Raw genomic sequence first — 25797 nt, 5'->3', positions numbered from 1 at the left:
CCGTTTGTAGTAGAAAGGGTCTAATTCAATCCTGAAATGTTCTCTGCGTGATGAGAAGCACAGCAGGGGCTGGGAGGAGGGGGGTGTCTTGTTTTCTCACATCACTAATATTCGGATTTGGGTTTTAGTGTGCTCTTAAACGTGAGTCGCTGACAGAAAAGACTAGAACATATAGCGTCATTTCTTTTCCATTTGTAAAATTGCCCCAGGCTGCTGGGGTTCCTAGTTGGGGATCATTTAGGTAATGGATGAATGAAAATGGATGAATCGTGTTTATTTCCGCACAAGCCCTGTGGGGAAGTGTGTGTTGGGGGAGGGGAGCTGGGGGGGTACTCAGAGCACAACACAGCAGGTCAGGGATGAGCTCTGTGGGAAGGGGAGTCTGCAGACAGGGTAGGACATGCCCCTCGGAAGCAGGGTCCTCTCCTGGCTAATTGAAGCCTTGGATGCACATCTAAAATGAACCCCACTCTCCTTCCCTTTGTTTTTCCTTTTTTCTTGTTTTTATTCCTCCTCATTTCTCCACACTTCCTCGTGCTAAGTTTATTTTGATTCTCTGCTTTAGTTCCTCCTTTCCATCATAAATGTTCTCATTTGTCATCATTCTGTCATTTCCCCACTCTAGCGCTTTCAATCTGATTAATGAAGTTGAGTTTCAAAAAGTATTCCTTTGTGATCTAGTGACCTTTACATAATTTCCAAGTCAATACTTTTTGAAACAGCAATTCAATCCTTCATCCTACATTGAGCTGGTTCAGCTCCTACAGTGAGCCAGATGCTTTGCTAGTGCAATACAATGACAGCTTTCTGGGAGAGTAATAATTTGCCAAGCCAGGCCAATCTGGGCTCTCCAGGGTTTATTTGGCTAGGAATGTGTTGTAGACTGGCCTCTGGACTAGTTTACCCATGGGCCTTTAGCCTGGGAAAATATTTTTACTGTGTTAAGTATTCCTTATAACAGGCACTTAAGGGGGTAAAAAGAGGCCTTTCAAATGGGCCCACTGAACCAGAGGGAAAAATGGCATTAAGTCATTCATCTCTTACTTTCTAGATGACCGTGAGTGAGGTACTAATGACTCCTCTGCAACCATCATTCGGTCATGCTGCATTGTCCTTCCCTTCCAAAACACAGAAGGGGTCAGAGGACTATGGTGGGGTTTTATAATGTCTAGATATTATAGTTAGAATTCCACTTGCAACCTTCCCCCAAGCTTTAACTCCAGGATATTTGTAATACTCTCCATTAGAAGCAAGTTTTCTCTGTCAAGAGAATCCTCCAACAGCCTCTCCCATTTCTACCTTAAGAAGGAGTGTTATGATCTTAATTATGTCCCCTGCAAAATAAGTTGAAATCCTTTTTCCCCTGGTTTTTGTATCATACCTGGCGATGCTTGGGGGTTACTCTTGGCTATGCACTCAGCAATTACTCCTGGTGGTGCTTGGGGACCATATGGGATGCGGATATCGAACCTGGGTCTGCTGAGTGCAAGGTAAGCGCCCTATCCACTGTACTGTTGCTTTGGTCCCCAAGAAGTTGAAATCTTAAATCACACTGTCTCACATTTGGAAACAAGGTTGTTTCATGTAAGATGGAGGCTAATAAGGTCCTATCAGAGCAGGAAGCGTCACTCCCTCATTACAACTGGTTTTCTTGTACCAATAGATGACATGGAAATGCAGGGGAAATTCCTCTGAGGCAAAAGAGACAGAGAAAGAAGTGGTGCTGCTAGAGTCAAGAAGTACTGAATGACTAGCAGGCCTCAGGAAGAGGCATGGAAGGATTGGACTTGACATAAACAAGAAGAGCATGGTCTTGCTGATACCTTGACTTTGGAATATCTAGTATCCAGAACTGTGACACAGCAGATATTTGTGGTTTTAAAAACCCTGACTTCTGGTGTTTGGTAATAAAAGCCCCAGGAAATCAAAACACTGCGAGTATCAGGAAGATAATGGCCCAACTATTCTCTCTTTGGTCAGTTTTCTATGTGACTTCAGGGAGGAGCTGGAGGCCAAGGTATTATCTCCATAATGGACGACAAGCAGGTTGCTTGTTGCTTGTTATGAAACGAGGAGTTAAACACAATTAACATTCCTCAACTGTGGCTTGAGCTACTGCATTCATCTGAGTCATATTTTTATCATCTCTGTGGAATTTTATGGGGAAAGGAGGACCTTGAAAAGCATGTGGTTGGCCACCCATGAAATAGTAACAGGCTAACTGGTTAGACTGTGAAGAAGTTAAGGCCAAATTCCAGATGCAACTAATTCCCAGTGAGGCTTGTCATCCCCAATCCCTCAAGGTGCTATCAGGGGGCACATATCTTCAATGTGTTTAGAAATAGTATATATGTATATGTATATATATGTAGTTCATATATAGATATAAGCACAAGTTTCATATGTATATATATGGACATATATATTATTCATATATATATATATATATATCATACTTCTTCGACACTCTTGAAGGCTGCTCTCTTCCTCCTGTGCAGTTCTGGCACCAAGTCATTCCTTATGTTGAGTTCTCGACCCAGGTACACATAGCTGCTGTGTTTGGAGCTGTTCGTTCCATTGAGAGCAAGTAGAACATCAGGGACTAGTTCGTTTTTCATGAACACTGTTTTACTGAGATTCAGCTGCAGTCCAACCTTTCCACACTCACGGTGGAATTGGCCAGCATTTGTGCCACTTGGCTAATGTTTGGTGTTATTAGAACAATGCCATCAACAAAGCGGAAGTGGTGTAGATGCTGACCATCTATCTTCACTCCCATTCCTTCCCATTCCAGTCGTCACATGAAGTTCTTGAGGGTGGTACTGAAGAGTCTCAGTGAAATGGTATTGCACTGCCGAACCCCTCTCTTTACATCAATGATAACTTGCTTGTAGAATGGTGAGATCCTAATGGTGAATCCATAATACAGCTCATGGAGGATCTTGATGTACTGAGTTTGAACGCCCTCTTTGGCCAGGGCTTTGATGACCGCTTCAGTCTCAACAGAATCAAAGGCCTTTAAATCAATGAACGTTAGACAGAGCGGCATCTTGAACTGTTGCAAAACCTCAATGAGTTTGGTCACTGTGTGGATATGGTCGATTGTGCTGAATCCTTTTCAGAACCCAGCTTGCTCTCGTGGTTGTCTTTCATTTAGTGTTCTGCCTATTCTATTCAGGATGACTCAAGTGAACATCTTGTAGATGACGAAAAACAGGCAGATTGGGCAATAGTTGCCGATGTTGTGGCTGTCTCCCTTCTTGTACAACAGGACGGTCCTGCTGGCTTTCCACTGGGATGGAACCTTGCATATGGATAGGTAGTGTGTGAAGAGCCAAGTCAGTGTATTGACGAGTACTGGGGGCAGATTCTTCAGGTGTTCAGGTCTGACATTGTCTGGATAGCGTGCTGTATGCGTCTTTACTGATGAAATGGTGTGTTGGATTTTGCAATTCAGATTTCAGTTAAGAGAATGAAGAACCTCCATCTCTGGGCACATCTTTTCGACTTCACTGTTCTTCCTGCACTAACATATGCCTTAGAGACCTGGGCCCTATGAAAACAGGATGAGAATGCTATTCGGGTATCCCAAAGAGGAATTGAAAGAGCTATGCTGGGAGTATCACTTGTCAGTCAAGTGAGAGATGGAATCCGAAGTTCCGACTCCCATCGACAATCAAGAATCAGGGACGCTGTCTCATTTGCCAATGCTTCGAAAATCAGATGGGCCGCACACGTAATGTGACTTAGAGACGACCCCTGGACTAGAGCTGTTTCGACTGGATTCCACTGGACGTCAAAAGACCGAGTGGCCGCCCACCTACAAGATGGTCAGAATTCTTTGTCAAACCCTGAAAGAATGGTTTGAGGGTCTTCATGCTTCTGGAGCGAGCAGATACCACTGGGCTACACTAGCACGCGACAGGGATGAATGGAGACATTACTGACATTACCCACTCGAGCAAGTTGAAGATCAACGGGATAACAAGTGATACAAGTGATATCTCACAATCTAAATAATGAGATAACATGAAAGATGCACAAAGTCAAGTTGATGAATTATTACAATATTTTAAATTATATTATTTCCAGCAAGTGTATGTACAAAGAGGCTTTTGAGTTAGGGGGAATGAGAAAGTGCTTCAGGGTAGGGTGGAAAAACTAGCAATCGCATTCCAGGTAGGGAGTGAGAAGTGGTTAGGGTCTGAAGAGTAATGTGTCCTGGGGGCATGAGATTTGGAGAAGGATGCTATGATAATCAGTCTCTTCTCTGATTCAGTGGTGTCTGGTGAATAACTCTTAACAGCATTTATTACATAATGCTGTAATTAGAAGTTTGCCTGTACTAAATCTATTTCTCTATTGAGAATTAAAAAAAATTCTTTATACTTATTCTTTATTTTTGTGAGGGCCACACCTCTCAGGACTCAAGGGCTACTACCACTGTGTACTTAGAGGTTTTGCCTCGTGTTGTTCAGGGTACTCTGCGGTGTCAGGGATTGAACCCGGCCTCCAGCAGGTAAGGAGGGGTGAAGTGGTGAAGTGAACTTCACCCACTGAGCTCTGGCATATTGAGATTCCTTCCGTGGCAATGATAGATTTCATTCACACTTTAAATACTTGGCTTTTGTCACACAGGTCTTTTATAAATCTCAAATAAATGAATGGATAAAATGCATGGCTGAATAATAATAGAAATGAATCGTTCGATAGCACAGACTTAGTGATGTGACGGGAGGGCTGGTGTTCCTGGGCCCACCCAGAGAAGACCTTGGATGTCAGACTTCAGGCGCAGAATAAAAGTAGAGTAGGCTGCCAAGTGTGAAGAGGTGACATTGCTGAGTTATTTTCAGAAGGTTTGCTTAGCAGTGACGAGCACATCTGAGGGATGAGTCTCAAGAAGGAAATGCAGTTAAAGAAATACGACAATTGTTGAGATCCAGGTGTTGTCTGAGAGACCTTTGTAATTTTGTTTTCTAAAAGATACAGGCACAGTAACACATGGGATCGTGCTCCCTGAGAATTAGCAAAAGAAGGGAAGTCAGGATCACTGTTGTGTCATTTTAGCACAGGGCACCAAAGGGAATGTGTTAAGTGGCTGGTGGCATCCTAGCCTGCGGTGAGACCTTGTCCTCAGGATTCACCTCTGCTTTGCAGGGTGCTCAGTGGTGGGCAGGATCAGATGGTCATTCTGCTCATGGCTGTTTATCATAATAGCAACGTGTGTTCTGAGCAGCAGAAATAAGCTTCTCTGTTTCTAGCGAGCTGGCGAGGATGGAGATGTCACCCCTCACCGCTCTGTGACTTCTGTGCCAGTACTGAGTCCTTGCTTGTGTTAAATGGATGATTTGGCCCGAGTTCCAGACTTTCAGACGCTCTGCACTCACCTCTGGAACAGGAAGTTGAAACATTTCAAACGTTTTTTGTGTTAAATTGATGTATACTGGGTAAGAGATGTGCTCCCAGGAACCACCGCAAATGCCAGCAGACAGGGATTTTTCCTTCCTTGCACGTTACTTCATTCTCTCTGCTCATTAGCAGACAGACACCTGCCTACTTCCTTCAGCAGAGGGAACATTTGTCTGAGATAAAGGGACATAAATCGTCCTGTTTTTCAAGATGTTTCTAAAGGGAAGAACCCAATGATATCTGGCCATTGGGATTGCTTTGGCCACGTGTTCGGAGTGTGAAAAATCAGTATCAGAATTTCCATGTCAGTAAACTTAATAAGGTGATAGGCATGTGGTCCATCACAAAAATTTTATCTCTATCCACCATTGACTTACAAACATGAGTATTTGATAACTATGTCTAGAGTATTTCACTCCTGAAGATGTTCATCTTCTCAACTTCCAGTGATATTGGCCAATCAGGCTGGCCCATCAATGCCAGACCCTGGCAGTGCTGCTTGCTGGGGTACTCCAGCATTATACCCCAATTATGGGAAACCATGTGATGCTGATAATTAAACTTGGATATCCGTACACGCAAAGCATGTGCCCTGACCCTTGAGCCGTATCCTTAACTACTCATCTCAACAATTTATCAAGAAAATTTTTAGACATATAGTTGACATAATTTTACAGTAGAAATACATCACTGTATCACTGTATCACTGTCATCCCATTGCTCATCAATTTGCTCGAGCAGGCACCAGAATGTCTCCATTGTGAGACTTGTTGTTACTGTTTTTGGCATATAGAATACCCCATGGGTAACTTGCCAGGCTCTGCTGTGTGGGCGGAATACTCTCAGTAGCTTGCGGAGGAATTGAACCCTTGTAGGCTGCGTGCAAGGCGAATGCCCTACCTGCTGTGCTATTGCTCTAGTCCCTAGTAGAAATATATGTGCCCATCCTACTTCTAAAATGAATATTTCCCAAACTTGCTTTATCATATATTTATTTAGTTTTAGTGGATAATACTGTTTCTTTTTCTTGGTGGGGGGAGGCATGTTTGAGGTCACACCTGGCTGTGTCCAGGGTATATTTCTGCCTCTGTGCTCAGAGATCACAAAGCAGATAATTTTTTTAATTGAATCACTATGCATTACAAAGTTATTTCTAAATGAGTTTCAGGCATGCAATGTTCCAATAGCAGTTCCTTTACCAGTTAATAGGGGCTAATTCTTAACAACCTCTTCATCTGAAAAAAAATTTCTATATTGATCATGCAAAATTGAATCAAGGTAATGACCAGCAAAATAGCAAACCATTTTTTCTGAATTTTGCAAAGTTATGCCAGGTGAAATTAATAAACACTGCATACTAAATATTATATATAAAAATTACATCTTGCAGTTTATGCTATGTAGACTTGTTTTCAATTTTCTTTGCAAATAGATTCCTAATGGTCATGTGGAAGAGCAGAAATGAAATAACTGAAGGTCTATTCATTCACTTTTGCAATCATTGTGCTACTATTATTTATCTTGAATTTTTAGTTGCAGAAATATGTAGTCCTACAAGGATTATTTACTGGATTTTTTGAGACACAGACCCTTTCTCAAATAAAATTAGATGATTTTGTTAGATTGTTAGAGTCTTACTCTCAAAAGGAGCATGTGGTACAATGTCCTTCTGTATTTGAGACCAACTATGCAATGGAGTTCTCCAAATTCACTTATATATGACATTCATTAGTTAATAAAAGAAAGGCAAAAGAGCAAAAGATTGTGAACAATTAAGGCTGACATTCATATTATTAAGATTCATTTGTATTAGTGCAATATTTTTCAGAGAACAGTAGCACTGTAGCACTCTCGTCCCTTTGTTCATCAATTTGCTCCAGCAGGCATCAGTAATGTCTCCATTGTGAGACTTGTTGTTATTGTTTTTGACATATGGAATATGCCACGGGTAGCTTGCCAGGCTCTGCAGTGGGGGGCAGGATACTCTCGGTAGCTTGCCAGGCTCTCTGAGAGGGGCGGAGGAATCCAACCCGGGTCTGCCACGTGCAAGGCAAATGCCCTACCCACTGTGCTATCGCTCCAGTCCCAGAGAACAGTATTTTATCATTAATATAAATTATTGATTAGAATTATTGACACTTTTTGATACTAAAAGAGCAGTCTGTGTTTGGTTTTATAATTTTAATTTCTATATGTAGAATACAGTCTTGAAGTTTTGCTGCTGCTTCTGATTTTGGAGGGGATGGGAATCAGATAAAGAGACAAACTTTACAAAAGGCTTTAAAATTGGCTTTTTTGGGGGGCTATGGCAGAAAAAGATTTGTTTCCAACACAGCAAAATTTGTTGGTGACTATGGCTTGCACAATGATGAAAGAGTCATTAAGATGTTTCATATCTACCTTGGATATACTTATGTTTAAGAATGTGAACTTAAAACTAGACCCCAGGTTGAACTCTACAAGAAGAAAACATCCAACCCCATCAAAAAATGGGGCGAAGAAATGAACAGAAACTTTACCAAGGAAGAAATACGAATGGCCAAAAGGCACATGAAAAAGTGCTCTGCATCACTAATCATCAGAGAGATGCAGATCAAAACAACCATGAGATACCACCTCACACCACAGAGACTAGCACACATCCAAAAGAACAAAAGCAACCGCTGTTGGAGAGGATGTGGGGCGAAAGGGACCCTTCTTCACTGCTGGTGGGAATGCCGACTGGTTCAGCCCTTCTGGAAAACAATTTGGACGATTCTCAAAAAATTAGATATTGAATTCCCATTTGACCCAGCAATACCACTGCTGGGAATATATCCCAGAGAGGCAAAAAAGTACAATCGAAACAACATCTGCACATGTATGTTCATCGCAGCACTGTTTACAATAGCCAGAATCTGGAAAAAACCCGAATGCCCCAGAACGAATGACTGGTTGAGGAAACTTTGGTACATCTATACAACGGAGTACTATGCAACTGTTAGAAAAAAGGAAGTCAAGAATTTTGTAGTTAAGTGGATGGGCATGAAAAGTTTCATGCTGAGTGAAATGAGTCAGAAAGAGAGAGACAGACATAGAAAGACTGCACTCATCTATGGTATATAGAATATCAGAGTGGGAGACTAATACCCAAGAACTGTAGAAATAAGTACCAGGAGGTTGACCCTATGGCTTCGAGGCTGGCCTCACGTTCCGGGGAAAGGGCAACTCAGAGAAGCAATCACCAACTACATTGTAGTCGAAGGCCATGTGGGGGAAGGGAGTTGCGGGCTGAATGAGGGCTAGAGACTGAGCACAGCGGCCACTCAACACCTTTATTGCAAACCACAACAGCTAATTAGAGAGAGAGAACAGAAGGGAATGCCCTGCCACAGTGGCAGGATGGGGGGGGGGGGAGATGGGATGGGGAGGGTGGGAGGGACGCTGGGTTTACGGGTGGTGGAGAATGGGCACTGGTGAAGGGAGGGGTTCCGGAACTTTGTATGAGGGAAGTATAAGCACAAAAGTGTATAAATCTGTAACTGTACCCTCACGGTGATCCTCTAATTAAAAATAAATAAATTATAAAAAAAAAAAACTAGACCCCAGGGACTGGAGTGATAGCACAGTGGGTAAGGCGTTTGCCTTGCACGTGGCTGACCCAGGCTTGATTCCCAGCATCCCAGATGGTCCCCTGAGCACCGCCAGGAGTAATTCCTGAGTGCATGGGCCAAGAGTAAGCCCTGTGCATTGCTGGGTGTGACCCAAAAGGCAAAAAAAAAACCCCACAAAAAGCAACTAGACCCCACTTCAGCACATGTAAACATACACTTAATATGATACTACAAGAATGGTAAGAAATTGCTTCATGTATGTGAAAAGAAAATCTTCTTTGAAAAAAATTCTCCCTATTAAATAAGATGGAGGTAAAGAAATAATATAAATTGTATTAATTAAAACGTACAAATTAAAATTAGTTTAATTTGTATCATTAAAATATGGCCAAATTTAGCCAGATTAATAAATTATTTTAGCTTCCAATAATTAATATTTATAGAATGTACAAGTAACACTTTTAAATTAGTTGGCCATATATGCTAATGCTTTGTTTTCTTACAGCTTGTGCTTCATATTTTTATATTTATGTCATCTTTTTATTAAAAGTTATAGCTTCAACTTGAAAAGAAACAAAAAAGAAGACTTGGAAGAGTGACCTGAAGTTGGACCCTCCAGGAGAATCCTTATATGCTGCCATTATGCTGGACAATACTTACACCAGACAGTGGAGTAATTCTAGAACAAAGGGAAATAATGCAGAAATTATGGGCAAATAAAGAAGACTTTACAAGAAATCCCACAGTCTTATAAGTATTACAAATCCCAAATCACCACAAGGCTTTTCCTTGGTAGGAGTTATCAATAAATGACAAAAGTCAGGAAGTGCATTTGTACAAAAGGACAAAATCTGTCATTTAGTTTCTCCAACAACCAATCTTTGATCACTTTTAGCAGGGGTTTCTCATTTGCTTTCTTGTGACCTGTCTTGAATGAAGCCTGAATGTGCCCTGGTTCACAGACCAGTGCTTTTCTTTCTTTTCTTTCTTTCTCTCTTCTTTCTTTCTTTCTTTCTTTCTCTCTTTCTTTCTTTCTTTCTTTCTTTCTTTCTTTCTTTCTTTCTTTCTTTCTTTCTTTCTTTCTTTCTTTCTTTCTTTCTTTCTTTCTTTCTTTCTTCCTTTTATTTTTTAAATTTTTTTATATTTTTAAAAATTTTTTATTTTTTAGAGTTTTTTAAAAAAAATTTTTTATTAGAGAATCACTATGATGTACAGTTACCAACTTATGAACTTTTATATTTGCATTTCACTCATACAGTGATCCAGTGATCGTTTACCCATCCCTTCACCAGTGCCTGTTCTCCTCCACCAATGATTCCAGTATCACCACTCCCACCACTCCCACCCCATCCCACCACACCACCGTGCCTCTGTGGCAAGGCATTCCCTTTTGTTCCCTCTCCTTGTGCTTTCCTTTGAAAGTGTGATTATCAACTGACTCTTGCTGTCCAGTACCCCCAGAGAAGGGTGTGTGTACCCCAGGGGCAGGATGAGCTGAGGTACCTTCATCCTAGCCATGTCCCTTCCCTGCCTGCTAAGGAAAGTCTGACAAAGCCTGTCAGGCTTATCTTTCTTTCTCCACCCTTGAACCCAGTTCAGATTTACATCAAAAACAGGAAAGATATTTTGTAAAGTGTTTTTTTGTTTTTGTTTTTGTTTTTGGGTCACACCTGGCAATGCACAGGGGTTACTCCTGGCTCTGCACTCAGGAATAACCCCCGGCAGTGCTCAGGGGACCATATGGGATGCTGGGATTTGAACCCGGGTCGGCCGCATGCAAGGCAAACGCCCTACCCGCTATGCTATCACTCCAGCCCCTGTAAAGTGTTTTTGTCTCAAATTGGTATTGAATCTCATGAAAACTTTACTGCATCTATGACTAATACTTGGCTTTCCTTTTTTGTTGACACGGTGTAGCAGATTGATAGATTTGTCTATGTTGAACCATCCTTGCATCCTTGGAATAAATACCAGTAGCACTGTAGCACCGTAGCACTATTGTCCCGTTGTTCATCAATTTGCTCAAGCGGGCACCAGTAATGTCTCCACTGTGAGACTTGTTACTGTTTTTGGCATATTGAATATGCCATGGGTAGCTTGCCAGGCTCTGCTGTGCAGGCAGGATACTCTTGGTAGCTTGCTGGGCTCTCTGAGAGGGACAGGAGGAATCGAAACCACGTCGGCCGCGTGCAAGGCAAACGCTCTACTGGCTGTGCTATTGCTCCAGTCCATTTTAAAAAAAAGAAAAAAAAAACAGGGATAAGGGGAAAGTGGATTGTGTCAGGAAAGACGCAGGTTTTCTGAGGACTGCAAGAACAGGGGAGAGAAAGGGGGGGTGGAATTTTCTTGATAAAAGTTTTTGGAGTGTAGATGCATACTTGGGTGGAGTCTCAGAACAAGGTTTCTGAATCTGGCATGAGACAGGAGCAAAAAGAAGCAGGGATGGAATTTTGAAGAAGGGGCGCTGAGCGTTATAAGTAAAATCATTCTTATAAGGGAGATGCAGGTAAAGCATTTAAGGGCAGAAATACTGTTGGGTGGTTGGACTGTGTCTTTGTAAGGAACCATGCCTGGAGGCTTGACTCCGAAGGACCTGGCTCATTCCAGAGTTACATTAAGAAACAGTTCATTTGGGGTACAAAGCTGTCAGCTGGGGCCCTTTAACATTCACTATATAGCAAGGCAGCTTCAGTTTCTGAACTGGAACCGGTGGAGGTAAATTGATTCCTTTCCCCTGGAAACTAGTTTGAATGCAGTGACCATTTATTCTCAAGCGAGAATGGAAGGGGGAGAAAAGTGGCTTTGAGACACCTCTGGATGTTCACACCTGCAACACTTAAAAATGGACAAAGAAAACAATGACACTGCCTCTAAACCTGCAGATGTGAATGTAAGTACAGCAACAGAAGTCTCTCTCTCGTGCTCCAAGGCCCTTTATTGCTGAGCCTGTTAGTAAAATGAGATGGAGTTACCTTATAAAAAGGAAGGGAACAATAACAAAGTATTTTATCTTCCTCTGGTTCTTAATGGAATTTACAAACATGAGCTTGTTTTAAAGTGTGGTGGTTGGCAATAGATTTGCAACTGTTTTTCTTAAACTCTAGGAAAATTGCACTGCACTCTACACAAATTCCATTTTAAAATTTAATCAGTGCTAACGGAGACTGTCTAGAATGTGTTCTTGCATTTTAAGTCCCAAACTTAGCCTTGTCAGTTCATCGTGTGCTAGCATGTTAGTGTGTTTTCTTCTTCTGTTTCTTTGGAGGAAATATCTGAAAGTGGTTTATTCTAGAAGAGATTTTTTTCCCCCCCTTAGTAAAAGGGTCCTCACTTCTGCAGGTCACTACATTGAATGAGGTCTGGTCTAGCTCAGTTTCTTTCGGAGGAATAAAAGCTACATTTCACTTCAAGAGGTTGACAGGGGTATTTGGCAAAAAGAAGAGAAGGTCATGAATAATTCAGAATGTACTTGGCCACATATTATCCCAGTAATTGGTAGGATTAAAGACAGGAAGACAAGTACCCTGAAGGGAAGAGAGAGAGAGAGTAAGAGAAAATAAGAGAACTCTTAGCTTGAAAGAGATTGTTTCTTTGGAAATGGTGATCTAGATCATTGCCTTTAAAAGAATGAGTGTTTAAAAGTTATTTCATCAAGGGAGTTTAGTTACCCTGACATGAATAAATCTCTCCTTCAAAGAGCTAAACTCTTGCCTCAATTATTTATGAATTCACAGCATCAAATAGCGGGGGTGGGGGGGTGGGTAGGAGAAGGAAAATAAAGAGAAAACAAATAATGTATTTTTTTTGCACATAGTGCTTTTCACATAAATATGCTAAAATAAATTTTCTAATATCAGTTCATTCTTTGAATTAATTTCAAATTAGTTTTCATCATGATTGAGACACAACTGATCAATCCACTGGTCTCTTAAAAGTACACATATACAAAGCAGTATAAGCAAAGCAAGTACTTTGATTTTTGTCCTACAGGTCCACCCAAACCAACACCATTGTTAAAATTTTCTTCCTTGGGGGCTGGAGTGATAGTGCAGTGGGCACAGCATTTGCCTTGCACTCGGCTAGCTGGGGTTTGATCCCCAGAACCCCATATGTTCCCACGAGCTTGCGAGGAGTGATCCCTGAATGCAGAGCGAGAAGTGAGCCCTCAGCATCAGTAGGTGCGGCCCCCAAACAAGCAATTGGATTTTTTTCCCCTAACATTCAGTTAAGAAGCCACAATTAGAAACTCAATTTATTTCATCGAGGAACTTATCTTTTCAATACCATCTTGTCCTAGAAAAAAAATTGTTGGTGGGAGAAAAATTATATATTACAAACAATTAAAGCACAAATATGCTTCCCCCACACCTGTTAATATTAAATTGGCCTACATGGAATTCTAACTCCTGATCTTCAAATACCCAAGTCTATATTCCCTGAGACTCAAGCCTGCCCTCTACAACATCAGCAGAGTTGAGAAGAGGGCTGGAAATTATTTCACTAAGGTTCTTATAATGGCTGTGTTTCCTGATGTTGATTGTGTGATTTAATTCAAGTCCATTTTTTATGCTTCTATAAATAATTGGATTTACTTAGGTCTTTGGGCATCAAGCATTCTTGATTGGGTGGTTCCATTTAAGTTTAAGGTTACTTCTAATTGATAATCTTTCTTTTTTTCAAAGATATCCAATATCTCAGTTCATGTGGTAAGTGCCCAGGGGAGGCTTCCTGGCAGACGACCACTGCGAAAACCCATCAGCAAAGCCAAACCCAGGAAGCAATCCAAGAAGAAAGCACCCTTCTGGAATGTCCAAAACAAAATCATCATTTTTACAGTATTTTTATTCATCCTAGCAGTCATAGCCTGGACACTTCTGTGGCTGTATATCAGTAAGTTAAACCCAGTCTTCCTCAGGGCTGTGGCTTGCCCTGTGAGTCCTGCACCAGCTGTGAAGCCCTCTTGCTCTGCCCCTAAAAATCTGGGGTACAATTCTCTTTCTTTCTTTCTTTTTCTTTTTTTCTTTTAACTTTTCAGGTCACCCCCAGCGATGCACAGGTGTTACTCCTGGCTCTGCACTCAGGAATCACTCCTGGTGGTGCTCAGGGGACCATGTGGGATGCTGGGAATTGAACCCAGGTCGGCCACTTGCAAGGCAAACGCCCTATCCGCTGTGCTATTGCTCCAGCCCCATGGGATAGAATTTTCTTACTGGGGCCAGAGTGATAGTCCAGCGGGTAGGGCATTTGCCTTGTACGCGGCAAGTCCGGGTTTAATCTCCGGCATCCCCACCCCAAGCACCGCCATTGGGTAATTGCTGAGAGCAGAGCCAGGAGTAGCCCCTGAGCATTGCCTGATGTGACCCAAAAAACAAAAGATATATTAAAAAAATTTTTTTCTTACTGGCCACACTGGTAGGCATTTCTAAAACGCTTGAGGCTTACCAAGGGGAAAAGACAGAATTCTCTTTCCCGTCCCTTATTTCTCTCCCACTCCTTTGCTCCCATAGGAAGGCGAGGTGAAGAGAGGTGGGGGAGGGGCCGGCCTAAGAGCTAAGGAGGATTCTGAGAGCTGTTAACTAGCTGGGAAACACCAAGCACGGATAGCTTTAAAAATGGATGTAATGACAAGCTGCTTCATTTCCTCATCTCCCCACCCACTCACAGGCTGTTTCCAGGCAACCTTATGTCTCCCCGGCTCCCTGAGCTCCATTTCACTCAAACATCTTTCTCTTTTTCTGTTTTTATGCTCTTGCTGATCTCACTGGTTATGTGTCTGTCCATCTGATAGATCCTTTGGGGCAGGAGCCACGAACTCTTCTTATATCCACTTCTTTCTGCCACTCAGTAACATAAGTCCGTTTGTTGGCTTATATTGGACTTCCTACACTTTGCAAGTCAATATCCTTGAAACAAGGTATGTGTAATCTTGAGGAAATGAAAATTAGGTTGGAAAACAAGGTTTATAGGCAAATAAATAATTCTGTCTTGAGCAGGTACATATCAGCAAAACAATCCCTTATAATCTAGATGGCACAATATGAGGCCATACTGAGATGCTTCTCCCACTGTTAGGAAGCTCACAGACGCGTTTTCCACATTCAGAATTCTCACATTTCAGTACTGGAGAGGAAGTGTGAGTTGTGAGACTTTTAGTTTTTCCTTTGGCTAAAAGTAATTGCTTAGTAATCACAGATGAGAGGCAACCAAACACTCAGATTGAAATCCAGAGAAAGATTCCCAAACTGGTTCTTTAAAATTTGTTTGTTCACAATTTGAACGGCCTATTAAGAACTGGATTTCTGATGGGCATGAGGATCAGTGGTAGGTAAGAAAAGAAAAGAATCTCCATCCTCAAGGAACTTTAAAAACCAGTGAAGAAAGTCAAGTCAATGGACAATTATGGAAAGCAAAACCTATACCGCCTTAACTCAGAGCAAGCTACTTTCTTTTCATCTGTTCTCTCCCAGCCCTCATCGGATTTGCACTGCCTTAGCACTTTTGTGTGAAGTTTTGGATTATGATTGAGCAGAAGGCAAAGAAAGGGCATTTTAGAGCCTTAGCAAAGGGAAAGAGGTGCAAACAAGAACCGATCAACAAATAATAGAGGTTAGTTCTGAGACATGAAATTTGTGTTTTGAGGGGAGCCTTGAGAAATGAAATGGCCCACTCATTACAAAGACCATGCAGGTCCTCTTTGTGGGACCGAATTAAGGTATTATGTAACTGTAATGCAGTTTCAAGGCTAAATCCATGTCCCTTGCATAGTTGTTCTCTGGCTCAAGTACTTGCTGGATATGATGCATTCTAGACTGGTGACTAATGACTAAAAACAAGACATAACATTCACTCATTTCAAAGTTACTTTTGCTTGCAGCAAAAAAAAAAAAGAAAGAAGGAAAGAAAGAAAGAATGAAAAAAGAAAGAAAAAGAAAGAGAGAAAAGAAAAAAAAGAAAAGAAATATGAAATGAAATGTGCCTCCCTGATAAAATTGAAAACAAAGCAGTTCTTTTACAAGGGAGGTCCTGTGAGGAAATGTTAATCTGAAAAGCAAACCTAGGCCAGGAGCTCAAGCCTCAACCTCAGTTCCACTGCTCCACACCATATTGCACTACAGTGAAGGTGATCTGGGGTGAGTAGGTGACTACTTCCCTTTATACCGCCTAGGTTGCAGCTTCTTTTTAAAAATCACTGTATCACTGTATCTCTGTCATCCCATTGTTCATCGATACGCTCAAGTGGGAGCCAGTAACGTCTCCATTCATCCTAGCCCTGAGATTTGAGATTTTAGCAGCCTCTCTTTACTTATCCTTCCCAAAGGTGCCACATTGGAGGCTCTTTCAGGGTCAGGGGAATGAGACCCATCATTATTACTGTTTTTGGCATATCGAATACGCCATCGGGAGCTTGCGAGGCTCTGCCGTGTGGGCAGGATATTCTCTGTAGCTTGCCAAGTTCTCCGAGGGAGAACTAGACAATAAGAGATTATGTGGGCTTGGAGATCTCAGCCTCGGGTTCCGCAGACCTGTGTTCCTCTGTCGGTTCCTTCATGCGTGAGGCTCATCCGAGTGTGTGGAGAGTGGCCTTGAGCATGGCTGTGGCTGAGTTCTGGAGGTCTTCAGCTGCTGGGGCTCTGCTCAGGGCAGGGAGGGAAACTCAACCCACTCCCCCTCCAAGGGGCCCTGGTGAAGACAGCCAGACACGTATTTTTAAAAATACTTTATCTAAATTGAGGCAACGCAGTTTATAATAAGACAGTCACCACCCTATAGTTGCGCCTCATTGAACCAATCCCTCCACCAGTGACTCCAGCTCTTCATCCCACAGCGCCTGCTCCACCTGCCCCTCGCCCTCTGGTGCAGGTCCTATTGTTCAAGCCTCAGGATTTGTTTCCACAGGGTACGGTTTGATCCTTCCTTTGTTTATTTGTGCTTCATGCATATGAGTAAGATCATCTCTTATTCATCTTTTATTTCCTGACTCACTTCACTCAGCATGACATTCTCCGATTCCATTCAAGATGCAGCTCATTGCAAAATTTCATCGTCTTTTCTCACTGCTGAATGGTAGTATATGCATATATATTCATATATATATTTATATCAGACTGGAGCAATAGCACAGCGGGTAGGACATTTGCCTTGCATGCCGGCCAACCTGGGTTCAATTCCTCCGCCCCTCTCAGAGAGCCCGGCAAGGTACCAAGAGTATCCCACCCCCCACTGCAGAGCCTGGCAAGCTACCCTTGGTGTATTCAATATGCCAAAAACAGTAACAACAAGCCTCACAATGGAGATGTTACTGGTGCCCGCTCGAGCAAATTGATGAATAACAGGACGACAGTGACAGTGACAGAGAGATAATGCAGCAAGTTGGGAGCTTGCCCTGTCAATGGTTGACTTGGGTTTGATCCTGGCACCCCGTACAATTCCTTAAGCCCCTCTAAGAGTGATTCCTGAGAACAGAAGAGGAGTAAGCTCTGAGCACCACTGGCTATGGCAATTAAAAATGTATACTTTTCTTATAGCCTTACCTTCCACAGCCATGAGATCTGTGAAAATGATCGGTTTGTTTTGACCCTGAGCAACTCTAGGACGCAAGGAGGTTTTGTTTTTGGATTTGAATCTTGTTCTCTTATGTAATTGCCAGAATTTCTTAGAACAGCATACTGTGAGGAATACGGTGATTTATTATTGGTGGAAGAGAAGTTGCTGGTTATTAAATTCCGAGGGCTGGAGAGAGAGTACAGTTGATAAAGTTTTTGCTTTGCATGTAGCTGACCTGGGTTTGATCCCTGGGCACCCTATATGGTCTCTGAGCCCTGCCAGGATGATCCCAGAGTGCAGAGCCAGGTGTAAAGCCTGAGCATGGCAGAGCATGGCCCAATGCAAAACAAAATGATAAAATTAAAGCCTGGCAAGCTACCAAGAGTATCTCACCCGCACGGCAGAGCCTACCTGTGTCATATTCAATATGCTAAAAACATAACAAATCTCACAATGAAGATGTTACTGGTGCCTGCTCGAGCAAATTGATGAGCAATGGGATGACAGTGATAGTGATATAGTGAATATTAAAATAATATATTTAGGGGATGGAGCAATAGTATAGTGGGTAGGGTGTTTGCCTTGCACAGAGATAACCCAGGTTTGATCCCTGGCCCCCATAGGGTCCTCTGAGCCTAACTAGGAGTGTTCCTAGAGTCCAGAGCCAAGAGTAAGCCCTAAACACTGCTGGGGGTGGCCCCAAAACCAAATTAAATAAATTACATACACTTAAATATATTCAGAACTTTCCAGGCTGCAAACTAGTCATGTACATAGCTGCCTAAAGGAAAATTAGTTTATAAGACTAATTCTGAGAGCAGATAATGCCAGATAGCATTGTCCAACAGTGGACAGTGTCCTAACTGCATCTCTCCTATCTTTCAGGTAAGACAGAAAGCAGAGATGCTTTCTATTTTGTGGGAGTGTTTCGCATCACCAACATTGAGTTTATTCCTGAATACCGAGAGAAGGAGTCCAGAGAATTTCTGTCCTTGGCAAGAACAGTGCAGCAAGTGGTGAGATGATGGGATGGGGGTAGGCTGGGCAAAGTGAGGTCAGTGGGTTGAAGGGATGGGAATTTGGGGATCACAACTGTCACAGACCCAGGATAAACCAGGAGTAGGGGAAATAAAAGATTTAACTCATCTTGTCTATAAAAATTGCTCGTTTGATAAAATTGCTGCTGTATTTCTTTTTTCTGCCAGCAGCATAAAGAAATGTCTCTCAGGACTTCTGTTTCTGCTCTGAAAATCATCCTGGGAGCTCTTTAAAATTCCTTCCAGAAAATCATATGGGAGCTGTTTAAAATTCCTTCCAGAACTGGAGTTCTATGCACTTTGATAATCTGTGCACATGCCCAAAGCTTCTCTTCACTTAGAGAATTTCTCATAAAATTAATATACACACATTATAAACATTTACAAAACTCAGACACAGGAAATAGCACCATACTGGAGTGTTAGCACTGTGTGGTATTGGATATTATAACCTGATTTTTTGCCTAAATGTTAGGTTCAAATTTCTGTGCATATAGTTAGTCTTTAGTTAAGCTAAGTTTTAATAGCTGCGAAGTTAGTTATTCCCATTTTATTGGACATTTAGATTGCTTCCAGCTTTCTCTACTATAAACAGTATTGCAATGAAACTGTTACATACATTGTGTTTACCTCTGATATGTCCTTGGGTATAAAAGCATATAAAAGCATAATTTCTCAAGTAAAAAAAGAAATCGATGATTCATGGCTTTTGGTATATACAACCAACTAGAAAATGTCTATTAATCTATACCTGAATGGCAGTGGGGAGTGTGGCTTGCACAGGGTGATACTAAAGCAGTGACAGATATTAGCAATGATGCAACTTCTGGCAGAAATTTCTCTGGACTTGGTTACTAAAATACTAAAATACAGAAATCCAAGACCTCGAGACCACTATTGTGGCCACACGACCTCATATCTCTTCATTCTCAGCAATGGAAAACAAATTATCAAATGCTTCCTTTCCAGCAGGTCCGACTTTGGGCAGGGGAAACTCCAAACAATGATAGTGAGAATTTTTTTTAATAAGAATTTTATTTTATTGAATCACCATGTGAAAAATTACAATGCTTTCAGGCTTAAGTCTTAGTCATACAATGCTGAAACAACCATCCCTTCACCAGTGCCCATATCCCACCACAGAAAAAAAAAAAACACAGTACACCTCCCATCCTGCCCATCCCTAACCCCTACCCCAACCTTTGTAACTGATAAATTTCACTTTACTTTCTATTTGCTTTGGTTACATTCAATATTTCAACACAAACCTCACCATTATTGATAGGAGTACCCCACTAGAGTCAGACCTGTTGTGAAGAGAAATGAGATCGGTTTTGGATTTCTGTACTTTAACCACTAAGTCCAGGGAGATTTCTTCTGGATATTGGATCATTGCAAGCTTGTAAACCCCATCTGCGGTCATCTTAATATGGCGGGCCCCGCGCCCTTCATCCGGGAATGGGAGAGGCGAGAGAGAGAGAGAAATACCTTTCCCCTCCTGGGCGGGCATGGGGTTGCGGCTTAGTTCTCAGGCTGGAGACATTCTGCAAGGAGCTTCCCATGTCGAAAGTGGTTCAGCTGGGTCTGGATTCATGCTCGTGCAGCTGTGGAGGAGCCGCATGCGCGTGCGGCCCCCGGGGTCACATTTTGGTGGCCGATAGTGAGTTTTTTGTTGAAATATTGAATGTAATCAAAGTAAAGAGAAAGTAAAGTGAAACTTATCAGCTACATAGGCGGGGTAGGGGGCTGGGAGGGCAAGGGGTGGGGGGCTGAGAGGGCGTAGGGGTGGGGGCAGGTATACTGGGGTTCTTGATGGTGGAATATGTGCACTGGTGAAAGGATGGGTGTTTGAGCATTGTGTAAATGAGACTTAAGCCTGAAAGCTTTGTAACTTTCCACATGGTGATTCAATTTAAATTTTTTAAAAAAAGTAGTGGCAGATATACAGCTCAGAGGATGAGGGAGGCTGTGAGGGGACAGCAATAGCCCTTCTGGACCACTGTGATTCAGGTACATGTTTATGCTCCTTCCCTTTAATTTGTATCAGCCATTCCTCAAATTAGCGCCCAAAGGTAAGTATTTTGATCCCTATTTTGCAGATTTAGAAATGAAAGCAAACATTGGGAGTTCAGTACGCAATACTTACTGTGTTGCATAGTGAATCTAAACCCCACAGCTCATATTTTTGGCATTTTGCTGTATTATTTCTAAGTCATTTTTTTCTCCTCTCCTGGGCAATTAGGTGGGTGACTTTACCGTTTTATAAGAAGGAAAATTCAGGAGGAGACAAAGATTTGACAAAAGTCAGTTTGGGTTTAGAAATTCTAAGCAAAAGCAAAGAAAATAAATGGAAATAGCTCTCTCCTGGGTTGATGGCGTTATAAAAGGGCTGAGTGCTTCCACCGAGATGGGGAGTTGGTGACGGGAGGTAGGCTGACTGTGGGCTGTGGGCGGCACCACCACCTAGTGGCTAATACAGGCCTGTGTCCTTAACAATAAGGACACTTATTGATAGCAATGCATCAATTAAAAGAAAAGGCAAATACTTTGAAAATAGGTCTAAAGATGTTGGATTCATTAATTGTGTAGAAAATTATCTTGTGGTATACAGAATATAGAAGTTGACCTTTATATAGTAGTTATGGATGAAAAATACCTGTGGAAGTATGCAAAACACAGAACTGAAGCTCAGTCAGAATGTTTTTACAGCTAGCAATAGATGAATGAAGGTAACCGAATATTCTTCACAAATGAAAGAATTAAAGATGTTAACAAAGACTGCTAGAAGAATCAATAATTTATCTGAACCCAATGAATATAAAGATGATGTCTTTTGTTTGAGCCTTGCTTTTCTCCTTGCTCATCGTCAGATCTAAGTATTTGAGCTTCCTTAAAGGTAGGCGGCTATGAAAGGCTTCTGATACCTCAGTTCTTCTTTTGCAGGTAGACCTGGTTTATACAACATCTGCCTTCTCCAAATTTTATAAGCAATCTGTTGTTGCAGATGTCAGGTAATATATGACCCTTTTCTCAAACTTCTTATACTTACTGCTATAATTTCTTCTCAAGACAAGAAGGACTAAGACATGACTCTTCTCAAATAAAATTTTTGGTGGTTGTGAGTTAAGACTATTTTAGCCCTAGTGATCCAACTCTATCAATTTTACTCTGAGTCTTTCTCTTCATCTAACAAACCCTGATTTCTTTTTCTTTTTTCTCCCTCTCTCTTTCTTTCTCTCCCTTCCTCTCTCTTCTCTTCTCTTTGTCTCTCTCTCTCTCTCTTTTTCTGTCTGTCTCTCTCTCCTCCAATTCTCTGAGAGTGGAACTGGTCATGTCTCCAGTTTGCCCATGTGAATGGGCAAAAGGTCATAAACCTCTCTATCAAGTGAAACTAAAATAAAACAGAACATTATTTCTCAAAATATGTTCAATAAGAAGTCAGAGCAATAGTATTTGCCTTGCACATGTCTGAGCCAGGTTTGATACCTAGCATACTATGTGGTCCCCTGAGCATCCACCAGGAATAATTTCTAAGTGCAAATCCAGGAGTAACTACTGAGTATTACCAGGCATGGCACAAAAACAAAACACACTAAAGGTGTATGTTCAATACAAAAATAGTCTCTAGAGAGCTTATGAGAAAAAAATGGAATCAGTCAAATAATTTTTGAATGAAGGAAAAACTGTTTGCTGAACCCCACTTTTCTTACCCGCCATATATTTGAGAAAGAGTATTCTATTTGAGCATATTAAAGATATTTAAAACTCTTAGAATAAGGTATTTTGTTTACTTTTGATTTCATAAATTACTTGCTACAAAGTACTACCTTATATACCTTTCTATAAAAATGACATTGTACAGTTATGAGCTCTAATACAGACTAAAAGTCAAATTGGGTAAAACTCCTGTATTTGCTGTTTGTTAGCTGTGTGATATTGAGCTATAGTTGATTTTAATTTGCCCATTGATGAAATTGGAATTATAGTTAGAGTAATATTTTTCCACATTGATTAATTATGATTTAGCATAGTGAGTTTTCAAAAATTAGAATCACTGTTATTTGTCATGACAGTGAATACTGATTAATATCCACAGGTAATTAATTTTTTTATTCAGTGTATAATTTATACATTGAAGATGTAGTCAATGACATAATGGTTCTAGGTTTATATATAGCACAAAATCGCACCATTAAGTTTTACCCATTTTGTCCCCACAATAGAAATTAGTAACTTTCTAAAGAAGGAAGTTTGGTTGAAGGATGTGTTCACAGGGCTAACCTTGAATCTATCTATTGGGTCACTAAGAAAATAAAAATCTGCTTCCTGAGAGGTATTCTCTTTTCACTATAGCAGCAACAACAAAGGTGGCCTACTTGTCCACTTTTGGATTGTGTTTGTCATGCCACATGCCAAGGGCCATATCTTCTGTGAGGACTGTGTGGCTGCCATCTTGAAGGACTCCATCCAGACAAGCATCATTAACAGGACCTCTGTGGGGAGTTTGCAGGGGCTAGCTGTGGACATGGATTCTGTGGTACTAAATGGTGAATGCTGTGCATTTTTACTTTCAGAGTTCCTTTAGATGGTACTCCTGATATTGCTGTTATTATAGTCAATAGGAGTAAAGAAGTATCTTACACAGTTTCAGTGGAACAAGATTAACTGAAAACTGAAGCTGTGTTTGCAAAGAAGATTGTTAAATGTCATATACAGTGACTAGACAATAGAATTGGGGTAAAATTTTTAGGCAATTAAATTTGTTACATATGTTCCTCCCTTTATTTAATTGGGTTTCATACATCTTCAAAATAAGGCTCCAAGTAACAAAGTCCTGGAGGAGGAATTATTGTTTTCAGAGGTTGATTTTGTCACTTCCCTTGTCCAGGCTGAACAGAATCTATTTTGTAGTACTGTCCTGTGCTCTGAAAAGACTGTTCTAGAGTCCTTTCAAAATGTAATTCTACCATTTTTCTTGACAGTAAGATAATTTGCTGTACAACCCCAAATTTATGCAGCTTTGTCTTTTGAATTAAATTATACATCTGCTAAGCATATAGTGAGTGACTAAAAGCATTTGTTAAATGAATATATAAGTTTCTAGTGGAAAATTTCATTCTACATATATTGTTTCAAATATAGGACTAATATCATTTGCTTGATTGCCTTTTTATCTTTAAAAATATCTCATAACTGGGCTAGAGAGATAGTACAGTGGGTAAGGCTCTTTCTTTGCATGCAGCCAACCCAGGTTGAATCCCAGTTGCACATATGGTCACCTGAAACCACCAGCACTGATTCCTGAGCACAGAGTCAGGAGTAAGTCCTGAGCACTGTGTTCCTGCCACTCCTCACCCCAAAAATCATAAAACTTGTTACTTTGAGTTATTTCAAGCAAATAAAAATAAGGAGAATAGCATAGCAAAATCTAATATATCCTCTACACAGCTTTAATAACTCTTAGTGTATAGCCATTCTATTTTATTTCTAAATACCTATGAGATATTTAACTGAATTATTTTAAAGCAAGTCACAGACATGTCAAATTACTTTGATTAGATAAAATGTAAGTTGCTAAGCAAAATTCTAACAAAATAAAATGCTGGGACTTACAGTCTCCTTTTTCTGTTTTTTTTTCTTTAATTACAGCTGGTCTTCGGTCAGATTACTCTTCAACCATAGGATCTGGTAAATTATACCATGTGATTTCTATCCTTTATGCAACTCCCCTTTAAATCGGTATTCTTCTGGGCTACAATCTTCTTTTAAATTAATGATATTTGTTAATATTTTCTTTTTTAAGTGAGAGAAATAAACTGACTTAAGCTCAAAAGAAGCTTCATTAATTTATATAACTGGTACGTATAAGGTTTCAGTGTTATCATTTAAGCCATGACTGGATGCAGGTCCTAAAGTAAATGATCAGGAATTTGTATTTATTTCCTTTTGTGAGGCTTCATCAACAATGTCTTTCAAATATGGTGACATGAATGATTGCTAGCAGATCCAAGCTTATAACTGATCAGTTCAGCAACCATCTTGAATACAAAATCATATGTATTTCCTTGGTAGTTCCTGCAGAAATCTTGAGATTTATAAACTGATTTGCACTGGTTGCATTGAACCAACACCTTTGGCTCTGATTGGTCAGAACATGTCATGCAATTACCTCAGATTTTAGAGTAACTTTAACACCATCTGCACCATATGAACAAGTGAGGGCCAGTTTCCCAAAGGAATCGAGGTGGTGATCCTAGAAGAGAGGAGAGTGTACTTCCAAAGGGCAAAGACAACAAACGCTCTCCATGAGCGGAATAAAGCAGGTTTCCTATCTCCACAGATAAAGGCTGTTCTCAATATTTCTATGCCGATGATCCATCTCTTCGTTACCCTCTGGAAATCTCTGCCACCTCGGGGAGGCTGATGTGCCACTTTAAGCTGGTAGCTGCAGTGGGCTATCTGATTCGTCTCTCCATTGAGTCTGTCCAGATTGAAGCCGACAACTGTATCACGGACTCCCTGACCATTTATGACTCCCTCTTGCCAATCCGGAGCACCATCTTGTATAGGTATATCTGTAGGCACACGACTTGGCAAGTGAAAAAAAAAATTTTTTAAATATAATGTCTGTTTTATAGTATCTGCTTCCCCTTTTTTGTGGGAGGGGTATACCCAGTAGTGCTCAGGGGTGATTCCTGCCTCACTCAGGAACCACTCCTGGTGTGCTTGGGGAACCATATGGAATGCTGGATATTGAACCCGGGTCAGTCATGTGCAAGGCCAGCAAGCAAGTACCTGACCTTGCTATATTATAGCTTAAGTCCCTGCCGCACACCCCTGCCCCCATATGACAAACATTTTTTGTTGCATGTCTATACTCATAAGATCAAAGAGAGACCAATGATCATCTTAACCAGAGTCTATCAGACTCTATGGCATACAAGGTCAGAATCAGAACAGCAGGATCTTTGACTGTATTTATGAAATAGGAGGTTTTTTGTTTAATGTCACTATTATGCAATCACAGTGACAAGTATTGCTTCAGTAGTGTGTGATTAAATTTTTTTGTGCCAATTGCATAGTAGGAACAAAACAATATTTTCCTTATTATAAAGAAACCATTATTCATTGTGGAAAGTGAGGTCAACAAGAGGAAAACAATTCTTTCATAACTCTGTTACTCAAATAAATGCCTGTTGTATTTTTGCATAAAA

At 41.0% G+C, this 25797-nt stretch overlaps 1 protein-coding gene across 1 annotated transcript in view; it reads left to right on the top strand.

The window, feature by feature from the left end:
- The first annotated feature begins 11838 nt into the window (after nucleotides 1-11838).
- Nucleotides 11839-25797, top strand: part of TMPRSS7 (transmembrane serine protease 7) — a 50535-nt gene continuing 36576 nt past the window's right edge. Inside the window, exons 1-7 of the mRNA XM_004606723.2 lie at nucleotides 11839-11892; nucleotides 13685-13892; nucleotides 18432-18562; nucleotides 21527-21594; nucleotides 22937-23130; nucleotides 24233-24271; nucleotides 24924-25152. Of these exons, the coding sequence (XP_004606780.2) occupies nucleotides 11845-11892; nucleotides 13685-13892; nucleotides 18432-18562; nucleotides 21527-21594; nucleotides 22937-23130; nucleotides 24233-24271; nucleotides 24924-25152 (917 nt within the window). The 5' untranslated portion in view covers nucleotides 11839-11844. The remainder of the gene's footprint in view (nucleotides 11893-13684; nucleotides 13893-18431; nucleotides 18563-21526; nucleotides 21595-22936; nucleotides 23131-24232; nucleotides 24272-24923; nucleotides 25153-25797) is intronic.

Source organism: Sorex araneus, chromosome 2, assembly GCF_027595985.1.
Source record: "Sorex araneus isolate mSorAra2 chromosome 2, mSorAra2.pri, whole genome shotgun sequence".
NCBI lineage: Eukaryota > Metazoa > Chordata > Mammalia > Eulipotyphla > Soricidae > Sorex > Sorex araneus.
Note: the sequence above shows the minus strand (reverse complement) of the source record. Positions and strands in the feature narration are given on the sequence as shown.